Source organism: Epinephelus fuscoguttatus, linkage group LG9 (genome assembly GCF_011397635.1).
Source record: "Epinephelus fuscoguttatus linkage group LG9, E.fuscoguttatus.final_Chr_v1".
Taxonomy (NCBI): domain Eukaryota; kingdom Metazoa; phylum Chordata; class Actinopteri; order Perciformes; family Serranidae; genus Epinephelus; species Epinephelus fuscoguttatus.
The window spans coordinates 13940603-13964313 of NC_064760.1; the positions used below are offsets into that span (position 1 = coordinate 13940603).

General features: G+C 40.8%; 1 protein-coding gene across 5 annotated transcripts in view; it reads left to right on the plus strand.

Moving 5' to 3' along the window:
* Positions 1 to 747: 747 nt before the first annotated feature.
* LOC125894893 (integrin alpha-6-like) overlaps positions 748 to 23711 on the plus strand; it is a 31062-nt gene continuing 8098 nt past the window's right edge. The window contains exons 1-15 of one of the 5 annotated variants that reach the window (XM_049586563.1): positions 748 to 945; positions 10737 to 11030; positions 11116 to 11237; positions 12635 to 12714; positions 12792 to 13062; positions 15320 to 15439; positions 15638 to 15851; positions 16662 to 16858; positions 19138 to 19226; positions 19310 to 19437; positions 20846 to 20935; positions 21030 to 21094; positions 22911 to 23056; positions 23148 to 23294; positions 23428 to 23549. In XM_049586563.1, coding sequence (XP_049442520.1) covers positions 10855 to 11030; positions 11116 to 11237; positions 12635 to 12714; positions 12792 to 13062; positions 15320 to 15439; positions 15638 to 15851; positions 16662 to 16858; positions 19138 to 19226; positions 19310 to 19437; positions 20846 to 20935; positions 21030 to 21094; positions 22911 to 23056; positions 23148 to 23294; positions 23428 to 23549 — 1967 coding nt within the window. In that variant the 5' untranslated portion in view covers positions 748 to 945; positions 10737 to 10854. Of the gene's footprint in view, positions 946 to 10736; positions 11031 to 11115; positions 11238 to 11976; positions 12174 to 12634; positions 12715 to 12791; positions 13063 to 15319; positions 15440 to 15637; positions 15852 to 16661; positions 16859 to 19137; positions 19227 to 19309; positions 19438 to 20845; positions 20936 to 21029; positions 21095 to 22910; positions 23057 to 23147; positions 23295 to 23427; positions 23550 to 23711 lie in introns of those variants that run through there. The other 4 variants (XM_049586564.1, XM_049586567.1, XM_049586566.1 and 1 more) reach the window with 4 other exon arrangements.

A 23711-nucleotide genomic window follows, 5' to 3' on the forward strand; every position in this document is an offset into this window, starting at 1 on the left:
GCCATGTTATATTCAATTCAGTAATGTAAAACACAGAAGACATACCTGACAGCAAAAGGTAAAAACAGAAATCCTCCGTCAATTAAGACAGCTCTGAAACATGGATATTACTACGAGGGCAATGTCACTTACCTCTCCCATGGAGTACAACAGCAAAAGGGGAGAGGTAAGGTGGGAGACACCCCTTTATAGGTGGGGTACCCCCAAAGGTGAACGTAGGGGTACAAAAACTGAGTATCAGATGTTCCACATATTGGCTATAGAGGCCTGAGTGTGTCAGGTAATAACAACTGAAACTAATTTTGTGTAATTATAACACTTAATATGACAAATGTACATTTGACTTTGTTACACATATTACTGCTGTATAATTGACCCTGTTACATATGCATGTAAATGGTCTATTTTGAAAGGTAGCGCTGAAGTTTTTTCAAAATCAGAATTAATCAAAAAGACTGGATTTTCCCCTAAAGATGATAAAAGTGCCATTTGTTTTATCATTTAATTATTTACATTTATATTGCATTGTTGTTTAAGGACTTTAATTGGCTGTCAGTCAAGTGTCAGTCATCGGCACAACCTCATTCTATTGGCAGGATCCCTGGACAAGGAGAGAGGGCAGGTACTTCCTTGCAACACAAGCTCTCATTGGCTATTGTAGGCTGTGAGCAGGACTTGGAAGTTCCTATTGGGTCAAGTGAGGTGTCAATCAAGGGGTCCAAGTGGAGCGGCCATTTTGCCAAGGGCTTTGCCCATGGCAATACATCCACATGTAACAGGTGATATTAGAACATTTAAAAGGATCCAACAGCAGCCCATGGCTATTTATGGATATAATAATGTGTTTGGACAAAATGTTTTAGTGGATTTGGATCATCTGAACCTTAACCAGTGTATGAGGACTGTTTTTGTTGCAATATTATGGATCAGTGGATTGCAAGGCAGGTGAGTTTTAACTGTGTGTTTGTCGGTGGTCTGATTGAACCTGCTGTGGTGGTTGTACCTTGAAGTGGTTTGCATCAGTCATAAGAATCTCAGCTTTCTAATGATATGTCGCATCAGTAACCACTGAAACATTGTCGTTGTTTAAATAACAATATCAATCAGTTAATGTTAGTCATATCAATATGATGGCCTGTGGGTGGGCCCCATCAGCCTCAGCTGTACTTGTTTTGTGCTAAAAAGAAAATGTTGGCATGTTAACATGCTAAACTAAGATGGTAAACATTATACCTTAATAACATCAGCATGTTAGCATGCTGACATTGGCATTTAGGGTTAGCATTAAGCTCAAAGCACTGCCATAACTAGGTACAGCCACACAAAGCAGCCAGCTGTAGACTCTTTTGCAAACCATAATCCATTAGTCCATACCCACTGAGTGCACAGTTGCCCACGTACAGTTACACATGGTGTGTGTTTGGGATACAGGTCACAGGAAATTGCAGATTAAATAGTCAACTGAACCCATTAAGAAGAGCAATGTATTCAGACAGAGTTTTTGTGAATTTGATAGGATTGCTTTATTGAAAGTACAGTAGTACCATTGCCAATAGTGGGATAGTTAGTGGGCTAAAACTGTACATTAGTAGTTGAGGTAGCACGTTGAAAGGCAAATAGTTAAAGTGTTTATATGTTGTATTGACTTAAAAGTGGGGCGCACTGGTAGAATGACTGACTGACAGTTTCCGTGATAATGTACAGCATACCATACCATGACTTAGTCATACCAAAAATTAGAAAAAAAACAACACATTGCTCCACAGGGGGAGCCACAGCGATCGGTCGTATTTTAGCCATTTTAAAGCATTTTTCTGTTGTTATAGCGCCACCCAGTTGCCAATTAGAGTTAAATTTCTCCAGTCACCTTGAGGCGTCCTGTTCTACATATCTACCAAGTTTAGTAAAAATCCATATGGCGGTTAGGCTTAGATAAGAAATTAGCTCTCTAGCACCCCCATTTTGTTTGATGGGGTCAATAATGGAGGATTCACCTCAGATTACGTGTGGTCATATGCCTATAAAGTTGCGTGGTGATGGGTGAAACCCTTGAGATGTTATACGCCTTTATGTGATGAGCCACGCCCTCCGCAATATTCATCGCCTTATAGAAGCTCAGTTTTAGTAAGTTTCCCAACTTCTGCCAAGAGGGAACTTTAGATATTGGTCCCTAGATTATGTTCACAGTGTTTCATGCAGATCGGTCAAACTTCCTAGGAAGAGATCGATTTTAAGTGTTTTTCAAAAAATTCAAAATGGCGGAAAATCTATATAACTGGAAGTTATGGGTTTTTGAGGTTTTTGTTCCTCATGAGGAGAGGCATTTCTGTGCAAAGCTTCATGGCTCTACGACATACAGGGCATGAGACAATTTCAATCGGTTGCTATAGCAATGCTATGACTTTGCTGGAAGCACAATGTGCTGTAACACCTTGGACTCTCTCCATGCAAATATTCCAGCCAACCTTAAGGAGTTTTGTGTGCAGTAAGCATGCGCTCCCTATATGGTCCCATTTCCCATCTCATTTTAAGTCGCTCTTCTGATTTTGTTGTGTTCATAGTTTAAACTCTTAATGTGGAGACATGGACGCTACAAGGAGGATTTGTTGTATCTTATTGCTCAGATCATTTAAAAACACGTTGACAAGAGGTTGAAGCATTATATTAAATTTTGTCCCAGACTTGTTGCTTCACCATTACATCCCCTAAACCTACTAAATATAGTTTTATCTGATTAATGCTACTAAATAACTTTTCCGACTAATCTTGGTCAATCTGCATGGACAGCAACTACAACCTAATACCATATTATAAATCAGTGGTTCCCAACTGGTCCAGCCTCAGGGTCCACTAAAAGTATATGTCATTTAGAAACAAAAGTAATGGTCAGAGACTCCACAGTATGAACAGTGGTTACATGAGCCTCAAAACCATCCACAACTCAGCCCTGAGCAGAGTTACCGTCCTCTACTGACCAATCAACAGACTGCAGTGTTCACAGCTCCACCTTTTAGTACCAGATCTGTGTGCTAGGTACCCCAACAGAGGGGGGACCAAAAATGGGGACGGTACAGAACAGTTCCATTGGTACCATCCACAATTTTTCACAGTGGAAACAGAAAAAAGTGTACCGAACTGAACTGAACCGTACTGCTCTGTGGAAAAGAGGCATAAAAGATAAAGAAACAGACGATTAATATCGAACAATTTGCCTGTGTTGCCCAACAGTGCTAGAATGTGCACACTTAACTTAAACAATGTCAGGTTAAAAGCAGATAAACCGATTCTAAATCAAACCGTGTAACTGTTTAGGTATGGTTGACCATAAATTAAACTAACCTGTGTAGATAACAAACTAATGAGTTTAAAGAGTGTGGACTGGGAAAACATCAATATATGTGGCTTTGACCATCACACTAACGCTGCATCTTATGTTGTCCAAATAAAAATTTGCCCCTGTAGGACTCAATCACAATCCCCCAGTTGGCAGTGAACAAGGTTAAAATCATGCTTCATGTTTCGAAACAGAAAGCATGCAGTGAGCACACAGGCCTGTGATACTAGTTTCTCTTCACACCTAAAAGCACATCAGGTAGCTACCACTGTGCTTTGATAATAAAAGCCCACTGTATGCATGTCCGTTGGTGGGCTTTACCACTTCAAAACAGACATGTTGTCTTGTCATCTCAGGAACTAAGAGAGACACTAGACTCTGCCTACATGTTACAAAAATAGAGCAGGGCTGAAGTAACCTATTCACATCTGTTTGCTGTGACAAATACCACTGTAGATCATTCTGTAATAATGAATTTAGAAAGACTAACCAACCGTGTTTGATCTATAAAGGAAGAAAGTATATGAAAGTGATCAAAGTGTTTACTCTGATCTGTGATTTCAAATCACACTTTACTTATTGTGAATGCACAGATACATGAAAGCCTTAATGGCTTTATGAGGCAGAAATTGAGTGAAATGTGTAACTGGGCCAGGATTAAAGTGAACCAGCAGCTCAGTGTGACGCTGGCTTGTTTCCATTTACAGATACATTGCACCAAACTGTTGTAAATTGGTGCTTGATAGGTATTTTAGATGCAAGTGTACAAAGACGAAGCAAACAACGGTGCAGTACAGTTGAAAGAAATTTAAAACAAATGCACATTATTTTTCTAGAGCAGCATAAAATGTAAAACCTGTCTTATTTCCGCTGCTCTTCCTGGTGTAAAATAGTAGCAATTAAAAGTTACCGGGTCAGTAAGCAAACCTGATTTCTTCCTGTTGCACATGACAGATCACAGAGGCTTTTATTTTTATTATAGTTTCTGAAATTCTAACAATAGATATCTCATGTGTGGCCACTCAAAAATAGTCTGCTTGAATCAGCGCAGATCTGCACTGTGGTATCTGCACGTCAATGCCTGTGGAACAACAAGCAAAGCCACACGCAGCAGCTGAGCTGTGAGATGTAGGCTGTGGCTGGCCATTCCTCTGCTTTGACAGACCGCCGAGCATGTTTACTCAGAATGTACATGACTTTGGGTATCAACAGGATATGAAGCTAGGGGACGAGAAGCCTCCGCAGGCTAAATTTAGCAGAAACGGTTAACATGATAGTTTTGGGTTCTGCCTTCCTGGATGTGCACTCGTTTAGTTTAATCTAATGTCTGAAGAATAACCACTTGGCCCCAAGCAACCACAATTGTTTTTAAAGAGTAGGTTGTATAACATTTTATAACCTTGGGTTATCACATTTTTTTTATGATATGTTTTGTAACATTTAAGGTCTGTCTGATCAATGTCCGGAATAGGCGTCCAAATTGAAACTGGGTCAAGCTAAAGGCATCACTGTTTCACTGTCATCTTACGTGATGAAGTAGCAACAACTGAACTTGATGTGACTTGGGGTTCAAACACTATTTCAGCATCAAGTTTTCAGACCACCAGAAGTTTGTCTTGCGTGTGGTTGAGCAGATAAAAGAGGGACAACGATACCACTAGCCAGTTTCAACAGTGGTGGATGCAGAGCACTGAAAACCAACCTTCAAACCAATCAAAGCAGACATTTGGTTTAATCCTAACCCTAACTTTAGATCATGACAATTAGTTTCATAGACATTAAAGAGGACCTATTGTGCTCACTTTAAGGTTAACACTTGTATTTTGGTTTTCTACTAGAACATGTTTACATGCTTTAAAAATAATTTACTTTCCTCATCCTCTCTGCTGGAACACTTGTATTCATCCTTAGTCTGAGGGTGCTTTCAGACCTAGAGTTGTCTTGCTTTGGTCTGAATCAGGGACTAATTTTTTTACACAGTTGCATAATTGCCTAGAGTTGGTTCGTGTTCTCATGGCAGCATTTACAAGCGGACCAGATCAAATGCATGCGTGAGAAAGCTGCTCTTGATTGGTCAGAATGCAGGAAAAATCAGGAAGTAAACAAAACGTTGAAAAAGAGTACAATTGCAAGGTAAATTGACACTTTCTAATGTCACAATGGAGGGACAACTAATGTCATGTGACTGCAGTTGGTTCGGATCAAGGTCGGAACATTTTCTCACCACAAACAAACCGCGCCAGAGTTTGTTTGTAACCGGACCGAGACCACCTCTTCAAGAAGGTCACAGTCCATTTGTTTTGGTGAGTGCCCGAGTGTTAAAGTACCCCGAAACGAAAGTGAAAAGCGAAAGTCCGAGGTGGGCGGGCGAGAGGTAGGGTGGATGGGTCCAACAAACACAGACTTTCACCCAAGACAGCGGTGTTCGCGTCCCGTAAGATTCTAAAGCCAAACCCTGTTCTTTTTTCCTAAACCTAACCACGCGTTTTTGTTGCCTAAAACCAACCATGTGCGTTTGTTGTTGAAGGAAAAAAAAAAAATTTACAGCACTGTACAAATGTAGTGCGTTTATTATGAAAGAGACTAGACTGTATGTAAACGTTATATTTCCTGTGAAAACAGAAGTGTATTTTGGTGTATTTTTGCTCCAGAACATCAACAACCAACACACCCAGGGTACCTTGCAAGTTGTATCTGGACGTGAAAAGTCTATGACCAAACGTCGATATGTTTCGAGGTCAGAGTGAGAATGTGGTAGCCTGGAAATCCAGACCCAAATCTAGAAAGATTTAGGGTCTGGCTATGAGTAATGAAAATGGCCCAACTCCAGGGGCAGCACCAAGCATGCATTTGAAAATATCACTGCACGCAATTGGATAACACTACGACCAATCAGAACAATACACGGGTTGACGTATCCAGAGCGCTACCAGCGGAGCTAACTGGTAGATTAGACTCTTGCCGTATCCGGTCGGCAAAACAGCAACAACGTCCTTCTCGCAAAGGAAAGATTCGAGCGCCGTCTTCTGTTCCTCTTTTAGAGAAAAAGCCAAGTCTAACTCGTTCATTGTAGCGGCCGAAGCCATTTCAAACAACTGGTGTTCATCCGTAGCCATCTTGCAATGTTTACTGACTGATTCCAGACTTCGTCATCTGTTTAGCTCGCCTCTGGCCCGCCTATATCAGATACACTGATGTGATTGGTGCAGCTAGGCTCCAACGGCATGGGTAATGAGCATCATTACTGATTGCCAGAGTGACTCGCTGAGCAAATTCAAATTGTGCTCTCGCGAGAACTCTGGATTTCCAGGGTCAGAATGTGTTGTGACAGCAAACAAATCTGTCCACTCGTGATGAAATTATCTTTTTTCCTCCGAGACGTTTTCTTTTTTGGATTTGGAATCAAAAGCTAGCCTCACTAAGGAGACTCAAGACTAACCATAACTTTTGAGATTTGGCAAATTTTAGGAAAAGGTGCCAGGTCGTAGATGTATGACGCACATAGCTGACGAGATGAAACAACATTTTGTTTTTATCCAATGTATGGTTTGCACATTTATACAGTTGGAAAACGTAAGAATCACTCAATGGCTACAACAATGATGAATAAAATTAAAATATTAAAGAATAACTTAATTATTTTTTTCATATTTTTTTGTCAAAGCCACAGGAAGCCATTGGAGAAGGGCTACAGAACCACAGGTAGCTTACCCCTGGTTTAGGCCAGGGATAGGAAACAACGAGAAACAGCCAGCCTTTGTCTGTCCAAATGTGACAAAATCAGTCTACAAGCACGTCTAATGCTTTTTAAGTAGCATGTTATATCTCATTTGTTTGATCTGTCCAAAATGTGAAGTGTAGCTAGCTGTTTGCCCCTGTCTCCTGTCACTGTGCTACGCTAAGCTAACCAGCTGCTGGCTGTAGCGCCATATTTAACATTACAGTACACACGTGAAACTCATATTAATCCTCTAATTGAATTCAGTGTGAGTATGCAAACAATGGATTTCAACACAAAATCTACAAAATGAGTTGGGCTTGCAGGTGTGATCTTTGCAGGAAAAAAGAGGAGGGTGGAGTAAAGGTTAGTGTACAGGTCAGAGGAGAAGACGTGCGAGCAGGAGATCAGCAGCTGTCACATACTGTATGTGGGACCAGTGACTGAGCGGCACTCTCCCTTTTCTCAACAACTAAAGAAGAAAACCACATCCCCTAAACACTGCAGTGGAAACACTCTGTGGTATCACTGCCCGTGTGTGTGTGTGTCTCTGTGTGTGTGCGTGCGTGCGTGCGTGCGTGCGTGCGTGCGTGTTTTCCTGCCAGCTATTCTTGTTTAATATATTAATACTTTTATTCCACTTGCCCTGTTGGAAAAGCTTTCAGAAGCGTTGCTGTTTTGAAACTAAAATTAAAAGTTAGGCAAAGAAAGCGTATGAGAGTTCACACCTCAGTCTGACCACACAACCACACCGCCGCTGAATTTTCCATGTATCATTGTTTGTTTGTCACCATGTGAAAGCATCAACCAAAATTCTCATGCTCATTCCTACATTATTCAACCTGCTTTACCTACATTAGTCACAGACTGTAAAAACTCTACACATCAGTTAACAACACCAAGTATGAGATTCTGTTATATCCATTCATTCTGTCCTTTCTTTGTTTTAAACATCCATTACACAGAGAGACAGGAAGTCAAACAGAGAGTGGATGTGATGTCATGACTCTTAGCCCACTGATTCCCCTGAACTTGTTTCTTTCCAAAAGACACCACAACAACTACAGACAGCTATTACAGATACCAATATCTCTACTGCAACTGAAAACAGATGAATACCAGTAATGATAATCGCTGCCATTGGCTGGTCACCTGCAGATCTGTAGGCCTACATTATCTCTGTAAACGAATACTCTAGTGCCACCTGCTGAAAGAATACACCTTTCATTTCCTGCAGGCTGCTTTTCTGCATTAAGTCACATTTCATGTTGTGTTGTATGAAAATTTTTCATCAGTGTGTGGCGGTGTGTTAGCTGGTCCGCCTTAAAGGTCAGTCCACTTTAAGCCTGATTAGGCTCCAATAGGCAACAGGTGTAGCTCCTAATGTTTCCCTCCATATAGACGTGAATATGAGGTATTTCTTTGAACTGCTTTTTGTATTGTTTTAGTCGTCCTCTCTTAGTTGCCAGCACATTCCCTGTGTTGTTTGTGACTGATGAAATGTGAAGAAGTCACCTATATTGCATAATTAAGTTTTCTCAGTGCAAAGACAGAGAGAGTCGGAGCTGATAAGGACATTTGGTGACTGGCAATATAAGATAAGATAAGACAGGTAAAATCATTCTTCAGTACCCATTTAGTGACTCTTGTGAGAATGTAGTTGTTTCTTTTGTATTTTTATTTTATCTTTTGTAATTCTCTTATGTAGTTATTTCAGGGACCAGTCTGACAGCTTAATCGTACCCAAAGGGCTTATTGCCCAGTCTTTCCAGGCCTTCTGTAGGACACAATTACAGCAGAAAGTAACATAAAGTGAGTTACAGTGTGTAACATAGAAGCCAAAATGGGTCGATAAAGTAAATATAAATACAGGTATGAACATGGAAAAACTAATACAAAAAAAGAGACTGAAATCCATATATGAACCAGAATGTTGGAGTGTGTCTTCATGATACTCTAACCACTTTACAAACGAGGATAAAAAAAAAATCAATTAAAAATAAAATAAAATAACTCAGAAGGATACATTCACCTGAAACAAATTAAGAAAAACCATCCAATTTTCCCTTCTTTTCAAAAACTTGTCCCGTTGCAGTCCAATAGAAAGATTAATCCTTTCCATCCTTACGATGTCGTATATAATGTCAAGTGAGTCATCGACTGCTAGTATTGCTGGCTTTAGCCAAATATAGTGTCTCTAGTTTAAAATGAAATGTCCACCTGGAATACTTTTTGTACTTTTCGAAGCTCCTACATTGTCACCAGCAGTTTGAACATTTGATATAAGTAGTGACTCTGGAGTAATGAAAAACCTAATGAGGTCTGTCCAACAAAACTCTCTCCATGATGCTGAACCTGTAGTTTCCATTTTAGTTCACATAACTCCTCCCATTCCTCCTCTGTTATACCTAGGTTTTCTCCCATTTCCCATTCTCTGTTTTATACACAATGAGTTAGATTTCGTTAGTTGCAGCCCCTGTAAAGTCTTGAGATGTTTTTTTTTTTATTATTATTTGAGTTCAAAACATAAGCGTCTATGAAGATTTTAGTATCTTAATATCCACATACTTTAATTTACCTTCATTAATTGGTCATTGAGTTGAGCAAATCTGTAAAAATCACTATTATTCAACCCATGCTGCAGATTTTAAAACTTCTGATAGATACTTTTGTGTCCCAGTGTCCCCATACCAAACAAGGTCCTCAATGTCTGAATATGCCGTTTCATCAAGGTCTTCTTGAATCGCTTTTAGTCTGGCCCCTCCCCTGGGTCCACTTTGCCTTGGGAAATCCATTTTCCTTTTCTTTACATTCTGTGATTTGCTCTCATTTCAATTTCTAACAGCCCAGTCATCAATACAAAAAAGATTTGGCTTCAATTTATGAAACAATGTGGCTTACACAGTGCGTCGATTCTCGTTCAAATTTTGAATAATCACCTATTTTCCCTGTCCTGCTCTGACTCTGCCTTTCTTTCTTGTTCTTCTGTTTTTTGTTTTTTGTTGTTGTTTTTCTGTTGCAGATATTTTTTTTAGGTTTTGTATTTGGGGGGGATAGGTAATACTCATCCTTGGATGTGGAGTAGACGTCACAGTGTGGCCATCTGATAACAATCAATTCACAAACAGAAACTGTATTCAAAATATTTGCATGCCATTGTTTTTTAAAGCAGTGATTAATATTTCCTTGTAATAGAAGGTCTGAATGGAGCATTATTGGCACATCGAAACCACGTCACCATCTGGCCATCTGCCTCATAAGGGCGGTGCACTTTGTGGCCTTTGACCCGGACCATTTTGGCCATGGATGCGGTGTCACCTTCAGACCACTGTTTGCCGGGATGTTTTAGTTCTTCTAAATTTTAGAGAAATGAATCAAAATGAACAACAAGGGCAAAGGTCTGAAGTCATGTGCATGTTGACTGTTTCATTCGTTCACGTGCTTTTTGCAGAGCCAATGAAAGCCACAACATGACCTCATTTCATTCTTTAAATATTCAGCCAGGGTCAACACAGTGCCAGCAGAGAAGACTTTTGCTCAGAGGGTGTGTCTCATGTCTGGCTTTCATCAAAGCAGAACTTGGTTAATATTAACTTCAGTTATCAACCCATACAAGTGAACAGTGCAGCTTTGTTAGTATGAAGATAAATTTCTTGCCACCACACCTTGTTTGTCTGTCTACAGTGAGCCAGTTAGCACCTGCTGAGGCCAATCCCTTTCCTGTGAGGGTTACAGTCACTGTGCTCTCACAGAGCTCGGCCACTTCAGGAGAAAGGGCAGCTTACACACTTGAATCCAAATCATGGCAAAGCATTGGCACATGGTGTATCTGTTGTGTTTCTGCCGCCTCCTGACTTTTGATGTTGGAGCTTTCAATCTGGACACGCAGAATGTGATGCAGAGAAATGGAGATCCAGGAAGCCTGTTTGGATTTTCTGTTGCTTTCCACCAGCAGCTGAATCCTGCCAAAAAGAACCTGTGAGTGAAAATGAACACTAGTTTATTAAGTTTGAGTACATTTATTTAAACTCTCTGTCTAACCAGTTGAGGTATTTTTCCCCAGATTGCTGGTTGGAGCTCCGCGAGCAAAACACCAGAACCAAGCGAATGTAACTGGTGTTGTTTACCAGTGTGATCTCACTACAACATCTGATCGCTGCCAGCCCATTGAGTTTGATGATGACGGTTTGTTTGCATATTTAATCATCTTTGTGTGTTTTAACATGAAAGCAATTAAATAGTAGTACTGGAAGTACATGTTTGATACTTTATTTGAGTATATTCATGCTAATTTCTACTTCTGCCACACAACATTTAAGAGTACTTCGGAGCACCACTACATTTATTTCACAGCTGGTAACTTTTCAGATTAAGATTAATGCATGTTTCACACATCTATTAGTTGTTAGCAGGTTCACCAAAGAGTGATTCCCCATTTCAAATTTTAATTTTTCTCTGGAACCCAAAAACTGCCAATTATCCAGATTTCATTTTTTAGCTAATCATCCCTGCGTATCCAGCAACTTGTTAGCCACAAATGTGGGTGTTTTTAGTGACCTGTAGCTGTTTTTCCACTGGGGATAGTGCCAAGCAGGTATCTAAAGCCAAAACATGAGCTAATGTTTTTGTGCTTAAACCTAATCACACATCAACCACAGTGTTGTTGAAATGTGAAGAGACAAAGTTTAAATGTATCTGGTACATCTTACTATATAATGACAAAAACTCTGTCTGTCTGTGTGTCTGTTCCACGTTTTTCTCCTCACTGACTTGATCAGTCCATGTGAAATTTGGCACAGTGGTAGAGGGTCATGGGAGGATGCGAATGAAGCAATATTACATCAATTGGCCAAAGGGGGGCGCTATAGCAGCCGATTGAAATTGCAGACTTTGAATGGGCATATCTCATGCCCCGTATGTCGTAGAGACATGAAACTTTGCAGAGATGTCTCTCCTCATGAGGAACAAATCTGCCTCAAGAAACCATAACTTCCAGTTGTATAGATTTTCTGGCATTTTGAATTTTTTGAAAAACACTTAAAATCGATCTCTTCCTAGGAAGTTTGACCGATCTGCATGAAACTCGGTGAACATAATCTAGGGACCAATATCTACCAATGGGTATGGACTAGTAACAATATAGAAATATAAAATATCCATGGCAGAAAGGTACAATGCAAACATTTATTCTGGCGACTGGGTTGGCTGGGAACCAGTGGACTGAACTGTGTTTTAAGTACTGTAGTTAAAAACAACACCAGGAGCTACAAAACTAAAATACTGCTTACACACTGATGCATCAGTATTGATAATGCAACCATACCATACCTAATAAAACATCAGTCACAGCAACCCTTTTACTGTAGAAAGAGTAAATGTACCTTCAATACTTTAAGTGCATTTTGTAGCTAATACTTATTTACTTTTACTTAATTAGGATTTTGCATGCAGAACTTTTACTTTAAATGGAGTATTTTTACATTATAAAATTGGTACTCTCCTTGAGTTAAATATCTGAGTACTTCTGAATGTTATTACACTGACAATTTGACTGCACATTGAGCTCAACTTTGTTTTTCCAGCGTTCCTGGATAGTAAAGGCATAAACAACCAGTGGATGGGAGTTAGAGTGACGAGCCAAGGTCCTGGAAAAAATGTCATGGTAAGCAAAATACTCCACATTTAAATAATTAAACAATAAAAATCAGTCCCCAGTCATTTTGTCATCTTTCCCCTTAGGCTTGTGCTCATCGATACCAGCAATGGAGCCCAAGTCCGAGCCTTTATGTCCCTCGCTTGGTGACGGGTCAGTGTTACCTCTTAGGGGAAGACCTGCAGGTCGGGAAGGTAGAGAGGACGTGGAGGAGGGTAGTTTGTGGCCTTAAGCACCTGACCAAACGTCAAATGGACCACGCATGGTTTGCATACTGCCAACAGGGTCATGGGGCTTCTTTTGCAAAGGACAACACATCTCTGTTATTTGGAGCACCGGGAGCGTACCTGTGGAAAGGTAAATTAAAACTTAGGCAGCACCTTCAGGTGTTTGTTTCATCAGCCAGAATGAACAAGCATGTGCAGTATGTGCTTAGTCATTACAAACAGATTGGAAATGAGCTTCAGTCGTCTTTTTTCTCGTGTTTTACTGCATTTTAAGAGACAGACAGAGACCAAGTTAAGGTTTACATTCAGTTTTTATATTCATACACTTAAAAGGATACAGCTGATCCCCATGACAGACCAGAACCACCAGTGCTTTAGCCCGTCTCTTAATACAGTGATTTCCCCAGTAAGCCTGTAGCTTGCAGCCCCAAGTCCACTGGTTCCTCCCGAAGAAGTCAATCTGGGATGATGGGCGACAAATACATACTTTGATTTTCTACTAAGGCCAAAACATTTCCTTTCAGGACTGGGGACTTAAGTTTTTGAAAAATGGGAGTAAAAAGTACATTTGTCAGGTATTTTTAAACTGAAGCAGTGTTTTATTTGTCGTACCATCACAGTATAAATACTCTTGTTTTAAGTTTACATTATTACCATAGTTTTTTGTTGTTTTGGCACACAGTGGATTTCAAGCAACAATTTCTTAAATTTCTCTTGATTTTCTCTTAATTTTTTGTCAAGAGAGCCTATCCCAGCTGACACTGGACGAGAGGTGGGGTACACCCTGGACAGGTCACCAGACCATCACAGGGCTGACACACAGAGGCAGACAACCATTCACACTCACATTCACACCTACGGACAATTTAGAGTCACCAATGCTAGTCCATACCCATTGAGTACAGCATACCATACCATGACTTAGCCATAACAAAAATTAGAAAAAAACAAGCATTGGTCCACAGGGGGAGCCACAGCGCATCGCATTTTAGCCATTTTTAAGCATTTTTCTGTTGTTATAGCGGCACCCAGTTGCCAATTAGAGTTAAATTTCTCCAGTCACCTTGAGGCGTCCTGTTCTACATATCTACCAAGTTTAGTAAAAATCCATATGGCTGTTAGGCCTAGATAAGAAATTAGCTCTCCAGCGCCCCCATTTTGTTTGATGGGGTCAATAATGGAGGGGTCCCCTCAGATTATGTGTGGTCATATGCCTACAAAGTTGCGTGGTGATGGGTGAAACCCTTGAGATGTTATACACCTTTATGTGATGAGCCACGCCCTCTGCAATATTCATTGCCTTATAGAAGCTCAGTTTTAGTAAGTTTTCCAACTTTTGCCGAGAGGGAACTTTAGATATTGGTCCCTAGATTATGTTCACCGAGTTTCATGCAGATCGGTCAAACTTCCTAGGAAGAGATTGATTTTAAGTGTTTTTCAAAAAATTCAAAATGGCGGAAAATCTATATAACTGGAAGTTATGGTTTCTTGAGGCAGATTTGTTCCTCACGAGGAGAGGCATCTCTGTGCAAAGTTTCATGTCTCTACGACATACGGGGCATGAGATATGCCCATTCAAAGTCTGCAATTTCAATCGGTTGCTATAGCGCCCCCTTTGGCCAATTGATGTAATATTGCTTCATTGGCATCCTCCCATGACCCTCTACCACTGTGCCAAATTTCACATGGATTGACCAAGTCAGTGAGGAGAAAAACGTGGAACAGACACACACACAGACAGAGTTTTTGTCATTATATAGTAAGAAATCCGCATGAATTTTTTTGAGAAAAAAAAAAAAGACTTAGAGTTTATCAAAATAGTTGCCAATTAATTTTCTAATCAATTGACGAATCATTTCAGCTGCACTTCCATATTTTCATATGGTTTGAGTTCCAAAAACCGTAATTTCTCCCTGTGAAATGGAGGAGAAGTTCGAAGCGGCGTGAGATTAAAACACTCAAGTAAAGTAAAAGTACCTCAAATTCATGCTTAAGTAAATGTACTAAGGTCGTCAGAGTGATGCACAGTAACTAAAATTACAGTAATTTGGATCAATGGTAATATTTCTTTGGCCCATAATCCAATCATTATAATTAAACTAAATGTGATGCATTGGACAGTTTGTGGACTGTGAATATGAGATGGGTTTTAATTATTTTGATAAGGGTGCTCTCGACCACTCATAAAATTTTCTCTCACCTAAGAAAAAAAAAGCAAAAATAAGAAAACAGTGGTTGAATCCCAGAAATCAGTGGAAACTAACAAATCATGGGTACGCTCAAAAATGTGTTCATGTATAGCTTCCTGCCCAATGGCATACATTACAACTTACATGCTAAAACATACAGTAAAATCTTGTCATTCTGTATTTTCTCACTGTTTAAAGGAATTGTACGAATGGAGGTCGTGGACAACCTGGACATCTTCAGTCCGGATCCTCGTGAGACTGGGGATTATGACCAATTTGACCCAAACCTCATTCCCCTACAGAGAGACAGCTACCTGGGTCAGTTTATAACCATGGTCTGTGTCAGTTTGAGCATTTCAAGTTTGATCTTGCTCTATATATCCAGTTGTTGATGAAATACTAGATTGAGATGATTTTCAGTAGTAAGAATGCTCTTTATGTATTTAGAGGTAGCTCCACAACCTTGTCTTTATTCTTATAACTTCCCCATAAATAGCTTCATATTCTGTCCTCCAGGATTCTCCATTGACTCTGGTATGGCCCTCATCGGACAGGGTGAGTTGACCATCGTCTCAGGAGCACCCAGAGGAGGTTACAGCGGCCAGGTGGCATTTCTTAAGGCCGACCCCGTGTTGAAGACAAGTTTGGCTGTGAAGTTGGTCCTCTCTGGTCAGGGCCTGGCCTCCTCCTTTGGTTATGATGTGGCAGTGGTGGATCTCAATGGTGATGGGTAGGTTTACTTTAGAACTTCATTGCCATTAAAACCTAAGCTAAGAAATGAACAGGTGCCACACTGAGGACAGTCTTTATATTGGTCAATCCATCAATTCTACACTTTGGTTCAAAGTAAAATCTCATGATAACGACTGTCTAGAGCAAGCAGCAACCTGGACTGAAAAATGGAGCCAGTGCTGAGGTGCCGAAAAACTGCAGTTACTTGACCACTTATCCTGTTAGGGGTCACGGGGGCGGGGTTCACCCTGGACAAGTTGCCAGACTTTCACAGGGCTGACACATAGAGACAGACAACCATTGACGCACAGTGAATGGCTCCACCCTCTTGTCCAAATACAGTCACTTCTGGCTCCAGAATGCCAAGCGTAAAATGTTACGTCTATCCTCCAAACATCTACAGTTCGTGCCATGGCCTTTGCCTCTGTGACAATTTAAAATTTTCTATTTTTTGACTAACAAGTAAGGCTCTAAGATTATAAATAAATATATTTCTGATTATGTTATTCAGTCCTCTTTGACATTGTGGAGTAAACTTTGCTCTGTAAACCTTCTTTTTGAAGGCAGCTTGCAGAGCAGTAGGACTTGCTGTCTTGTATCTACCTTATTTGCATTAACATCCAGGGATTTGTCATGCTGGCATTTTGAGATACACAAACATTCACACAAATGAGATCACACAACCTTTTGTACACAGTGCATATCACTACTTGAGTGTTCTGCCAAGACAAACATGTCTCCCGGCCTGTCATCGTTATTATGAGACTGCTGTGTGTGTTCCTGTACTGTGACAGTTTGATATGTGCAGGTGGGAGGACCTCGTTGTAGGAGCACCACAGTTCTTTGTTAAAGATGGATTGGTTGGAGGAGCTGTCTACATCTATATCAACGACAAAGGAAAAAACTGGGAGAAGATTGTTCCAACTCAACTTCTTGGACATAAAGACTCAATGTTCGGCCTCGCAGTGGCAAGCATAGGAGACATCAATCAAGATGGTTTTGGAGGTTGGGACATTTTTATATCAAATATGTCATGAAATCTGACAAAGAAAGTGACTTGTTTTAATTTCAAATACTCAATTCTCACTTTTTAAATCTGAAAATGAGTTAGCATTTTTGCACTCCCGGTACCTTCATCAAAGTCAGTGGGTTTTGTGTTAGATCCCTGAATAAGGTCTGTGGTGAACACAAGCTTAAAGGCCATGACACACCAAGCCGACAGTCGGCCGTCAGCCAAAGTTGGGCCGTCGGTGAGCGTCTGTCTGCCTAGTTTTTGCGGTGTGTCCCGCACCATCTGCACTTTAGCGTCGGCGGCTTCTGAGCATGTTGAATTGACGGCGGAGCTAGTCGGTGAGAGAGATCACTCTGATTGGCTGTTCAGGTTTTATTTTCTCGCCCCTGTAGCGAGTGAATCTGCCTGTAGTGAAACCGGGACTAACCGGTGCTTCCTTCTCAGGCTCCACTTCACTCAGCTGCCCACAGACCCGCTGCTTCTTCCCACTTTAACCTGAACAACAAACCGGAGCTAGCTGGGAGCAGCTAGTGGAGCGTTAGCCGCAGCATTACTAGAGGGAAGCACAGCCAGTTAGCCTTCGCTAGCTTCTCAGCTAGCCCTGGCTCTCCGTTAGAATCCAAACGGAGAGTCTGGGCTAGCTGGGAGCGGCTAGCGGAGCGTTAGCCGCAGCATGACCGGAGGGAAGCACAGCCAGTTAGCCCTCGCTAGTCTCTGAGCTGGATCCAAATGGAGAGCTGAGCCCTGGTTTGATATTCAGGTTAAAGTGGGAAGAAGGAGGAAACACCGGGCCTTTAATGTATTAGTTTGTGGAGGTGGGTTAGGGTTGGTGCTGCGGTGCTCGGCTGCACAGACAGGAAACCCCTCGGCTGTCAGGATGTACCACTCCCTCCGCTCTCTCTCACGCAGACGCAGAACGTATGTGCCACTTGGCCGTCGGATTAAGGCCGTGTAGTGTGTTCAAATGCAACTGACACAGGGCGACGTGAGGCGACGTAGACGACGCAACAGTTGGCTTTCATCGCCGCTAGTTCTTTGATGTCAGTTTGGTGTGTCCACACGTTAAGAGACTTTCATGTTTTGTTCTACAACATAAAATACGTCAGTAAATACTCCACTTTGAAGCTTTTATGTGTCTTGAAAAAGGCGGTTGCTAACAAGTGGCTAAATAAGACTACAGAGTGACATCACGCCGAATACAGCTTTACAGCGTCATTGTGGTACGAGTGTTAAATCATGCGACTGTAGTGTAGTTGGTTTATAGCCAAACATTAGCTTTGTACTTCTAATGACTACATCGAAAAATTATAATGTAGTGTTCATTTGTGAACAAAAGGAGTAATAATCATAAATGTTTGTTGGCCATAGAGCTTATTTTCTACAATAATCCAAAATCAGATAGAAAAGTCTCATAGGCTTTTTGATGATGGAACCGAGGTGACGGTAACTTCCTCATCGGCCTACAGGGGAACGTCATCCCTGGAGCACTCTACAGACTGTGTAACCTTTGTTAAACAGTGGCTTCTGTGGCCACAAGTACAGGTCAGGATAATGCTAAGTGCTAAAACGTAACAGCAGTATCCAAGTAAAGTTTGTTGACACTATCAACCATAAGCTGCTGGTCACACTAAGACGTTAAAGCAAAAAAACCTTTGAGTGTACTGAGATGAGCACAGGAGTGTTTCATTGCTTATGATCTGGACTTTTAATTTGTAAGAGCAAAGATGCCTTTTTCTTCTCTCAAAAGTTTCAAAGTTTAATTTTAAAGGGACACTTCACCCCAAAATCAAAAATACATATTTTCACATTTACTTGTAGGGCTTTTCATCAGTCTAGATTGTTTTGGTGTGAGCTGCCAAGTGTTGGAGATATTGGCTGAAGAGATGTCTGCCTTCTCATGAATATAATGGAACTAAATGGCACTTGGCTCGTGGTGCTCAAAGTGCCAGAAAAATGTCCAAGATAATCCACAGGCCTTGTTGTGAGCAGTTTCATACAGGAACTATTTTCTTTCAACTGAATAAGATCTAGATTACTAAAGAGCACTACATGCATGTTTGATTTTGGGATTATCTGCCCATTCAGAGCTTGAAAACATCTACAACAGAAGAGCAGCACACATAAACGTTAAGTATACTGTAGTGTGTTTATGAAAAAAGAACTTCTGCTGCTTGTAATGCATCTAATGCATGTGTATTTTGAGATACACCTATTATCTTTTTCTTCCATTTATGCTGTCGCCCCACTTTGTCTTTATGTTAATCTTTGACAGATATTGCTGTGGGGGCACCATATGATGGCTCTGGTCGAGTTTACCTTTACTACGGCACATCAGATGGAATCCACCAAAAGCCAGTGCAGGTGAGGCCACCGTCTGTGGTTGGAAATGTTCAGACAGTAAAAACAGACCTTTAAATTACACCCCCATATTCTGAGTTTTCCAGGTACTCTCACCAGGGTCCAAAGAGGCTACTCTGTTTGGATATTCTCTGTCTGGAAACTTGGACGTGGATAACAATCAGTATCCTGATCTGGCTGTGGGATCTCTGTCTGATTCTGTCTTTGTCTACAGGTAAGTGTACAACACAAACACTTTATTTCTATTCTTTGTCTTTTTTTTTTTTTTTTTGGTGTTTCTATCATTAAAGTTTTCATGTCAAACACTCCCCAGAAACGACTTACAGGGTAAATTCAATTTTTATAGACGAAAGCCCTGTTTCCACCAAGCAGTTCAGCACACCTTTTTTCCGTTTCCACTGTGAAAAGTTGTGGATGGTACCAATGGAACTGTTTAGTACCGTTCCCATTTTTGGTCCCCCCTCTGTTGGGGTACCTAGCACACAGATCTGGTACTAAAAGGTGGAGCTGTGAACACTGCAGTCTGATTGGTCAGTAGAGGACGGTCACTCTGCTCAGGGCTGAGTTGTGGCTGGTTTTGAGGGTCATGTAACCACTGTTCATTCTGTGGAGAGTTTTATTAGTAGACTGTAACTATAAAATGAAAGGATGTTTTGCTGCCTCTTGCAACAGCTGGAGTCTGAGAAAAAAAACTTGATTCACTGGGCCGACTGCCGGTGACTTTTAAGGTGGAATGTTAACTGTTGGACTGTTACTCAATGCATCAGTTGACAACATGAATCGATCAACACACCTTAAATTTCACCGTGACAACTTTGACCATCACTTTAGTTTTATATGACATACACTGTCTTTGAACTGCATATATACCAATCCAAAGAAAAAAAAGCATCATGGAGTATAGTTCCTGTGGGCTACGGCATCACTAAACCCCTGAGCTTGCCTGAGAAAGACTGAATGCACAAACCCACTATTTTTAAATATCCCATCAAGAGAGACTCTCACTGCAGCCTGTTCTATTTTGTTCTGAAAATGTCGGCATGCAGCCTTGTTCTGTGGACGATAAACGAGGTGGAGACTGATAAAGGAGGAAATACAGTGAGTGCTGGACAGAGCAGTGAGTGACAACAACTCCGCCCACGTTTAAGAGTACTGTTTGCAGAGAAAACGCTAGGGTCTATGTACCATGTGTGAGGGTTTACTTTTGGGTCCAGAGTTTTGGTGGAAACGGGGCTTATGTGTTCTTCCTTTTGTCTTTGTTTGTTTCTTACATTTTTAAATTTGTTTATGACATATTTTCCTTTAACTATTTCGCAATATTTAGTCACTTTTTATAGTTTATAAATTATATATCTGCTCTTGAATTGGGCCATTTTGTGTAGCACTGTGTCAACACTACTATCAGAAGGGCCATATTACTGGAGGAATCACTACAGTGCAATCTGATATCCAGACACTGCATGGGGTTACCCCTCAGTTCCATTGTGCTGCGAAAGAGCTTAAACATCGTACAACTTGTTTTTTTAAACTGTTTTTATTTTTCTAACAACTTTTGGCTTCCAATATCAAATTCCAAACCGGCACACTTATTCGACCTGTCATATTTGTTGTCTCTGCTTCAGAGCGAGGCCAGTGGTCACTGTCAGCACCTATCTGACGGTAACACCAAATCAGATAGACATCACAAAGGAACAATGTGATGAACGCACATGGTAAGAGGCGCAGTAACATAGATGTCAACATGATCATGAACTGCAGGCTGTTTGACTTTTGATCCAGTGTGTCTTTGCACAAACTTGTGTGAAGTTATTTTACAGCTCGGGCATGTTTTATCTACACGGCACACCCAGCATCGCTCAACCCCAAACTGAGTAAGTTTCCTTCTCGTCAGTTCAGTATTCTTCACACTGAATATAAGCCTGTTCATCCCTTATTTTATACAGCATTTATTGTCTTTGTAATGTATACATGTAATTTTTTACATACTTTTTTACATACATTATAAGTACATATATATGTACTGTTATTTCCTCTTGCAATGTGTCTCTATTCATGTTATCCTATCCTAACCAATGTTAGACTGAGGGTATAAATGTCTTGGGACTGTTTAGTAGTTGGCATAAGGTTAGTTTAGTTTCTAGGTTTCTTGGTTAGTCTTAGGAGTTTTGTAGGTTATAAATGTTACTGTTTATTACATGCACTTTTTAAAAATTAAATCTAGACGTGTTTATAAACACATTTTAAAATACAGTTTGCCTCATATCTGGGCCCCTATTCTCAAGCTTTTGATAGCTTATCAGGGTGTTCCTTTTCACATCTTCATTATTTGTTATGAATTTTACTTGTATTTTTTTATCTGTTTTTGTGAATAAAATTGTGAATTGAATTGAATTGAATTGAATTGAATTTTGAAAATAGATTTATGGATATACCATTGAGTTAAAGCCTACAGTGGTGCTTTTTTCACAGTAAAATTGTGCCGGACTAAATCATTGATCAAAAAATGTTTGCTGTCAAATTTAAGGTTGTAGGGGCGTCAGTAGTGTAGTGCATAGTGCCGGCGCCCCATGTACAGAGGCATTGCCTATCAACAAGGTGCAAGGTACCCTGGGTGCGTTGGTTGTTGATGCTCTGGGACGCCGTGTCAAGTTCTGCCTGTTACATGTATTGTCTTCTTTCAAAATACACTTCCATTTTCACAGGAAATTTTATGTTTATGTACTATCAAGTTAAACTTTCAAAATAAACACACTACGTCAGTACAACACAGCAAATTGACAGGTTTTTTTTTTCCTTCAACAACAAAAGCATGTGATCAGGTTTAGGGAAAAAGAACAGGGTAATCTTACGGGACGCCAACACCACTCTCTTAGGTGAAAGTTGGTGTTTGTTGGACCCATCCACCACCAGTCCCACCCGCCCCGGTCGCACATTTGCTGCCTTAACTTCTGTCCTTGTAACTATAACGGCAACCGGCCACGTATAATGCCGATGTTAAAGGATGCCTTTTTTCGTTGGTTTCTGATGCTGCAAGTAACTGCCCAAGCACTGCAATTCAACAATTTCAGAGTGAGACCAGCCTCGTTTTTATACCGCAATTATTACTGGCAGTAAATGGCGGTAGCAGTAATAAAATAAGTTGTAGAAGTTGCAGTGTTTGCTGCAGTAATAAACTGAGCATTTAGCCCAGCTCACATCCCAGCTACATCAGTCAGCTGATGAATTAACTGATTGATACAAGAGAGTCAGTTGATGGATCACCCGCTCTATGGATCCCATTGGCAAATCTCCTACAGGGTGCCCTGCTTTAGCCTGCCTACTGTTGCTGCTTCCTCTGCAAGCCACTTTGCTGCCTGCCTCCACCCCAGCTCCTTCTTTTCATCCTGTGTCTGACTAATCTGTGTCGTTTCTGTTGTTATTAAGGCCTGCTCTGTTCTGTACCTGTGGGGGTCTTTGCTACTGCTCTCCTGGCCTCAGGCTGTCCATGTATGCACGTGGAAGGGCATGGAGGTCCCGAAATGGAGCTATACCACTAAATATCACACTACAAATATAAATAAAGTGGTCCTGACTGAACAATATTATTATTAGAAGTAGTAATGGTGGCGATAGTACTGAACAACAGCAACAGTGGGTACAAATATCAGTATAAATATCAGTTTATGTAATTATATGTTTCCTTTTCAGCACTCAACTACACTGTTGAGGCCGATGCTGAAAAGAGAAAGATGAGACTTCCTCCCAGAATGGACTTTCTGGGTTCTTTTCCAAGAAAATTGGAGCTGCCTGGACAGAAGAGAGAAGTCTGTACTGACATCCGAATCCGACTTCTGGTACTGTTTTAATATGCAACGTCCCTTTTAAAGAGACCTAACAAACGCCTGACTCTACACATGAAACCAAAGTAAAACTCTTCTGTTGCAGCGTGATATTAAGGACAGGCTGCACAGTATCCCCGTCTCCGTCACTGTGTCTCTTTTGAGCTCCAGTCAGACAACCAGGACGAGTGCAGATCTTCCCAACGTTACTCCTGTCTTCAACCTCTTCCAGCCAAAGACCACAGTCTCAGAGGTACCAGTGTATGCCTAAATCTGTCTGTATACCTCTTTGTGTTTAGCAATGCATCTCTTTGTGTGAGAGAAATAAATTGGAAACCAATCTAAGATTTAAAAAGGTTTAATTTCTGTTGTGCTGTTTTTCACAGATTATATTAATAAACAAAGGCTGCGGAAGGGACAACATTTGCCAAAGTAACCTCGAGCTACAGTACAAATTCTGCTCCAGAAAAAAACAAGACAATCATGATGTTTTCAAACCACTGGCCAGGTAAGGCAAAAAAAAAAAACCTCACAAACCGCACAAAACGAGGCCTGAAAGAGGCGTAAACCACGTCTCTCGGAAAAATTGTGATCTATAAAAACAGACTTGATGGGAGAAACTTTGACCCACACATATGAACATTTTGGAGATGGGAAATTAGAGACGCAG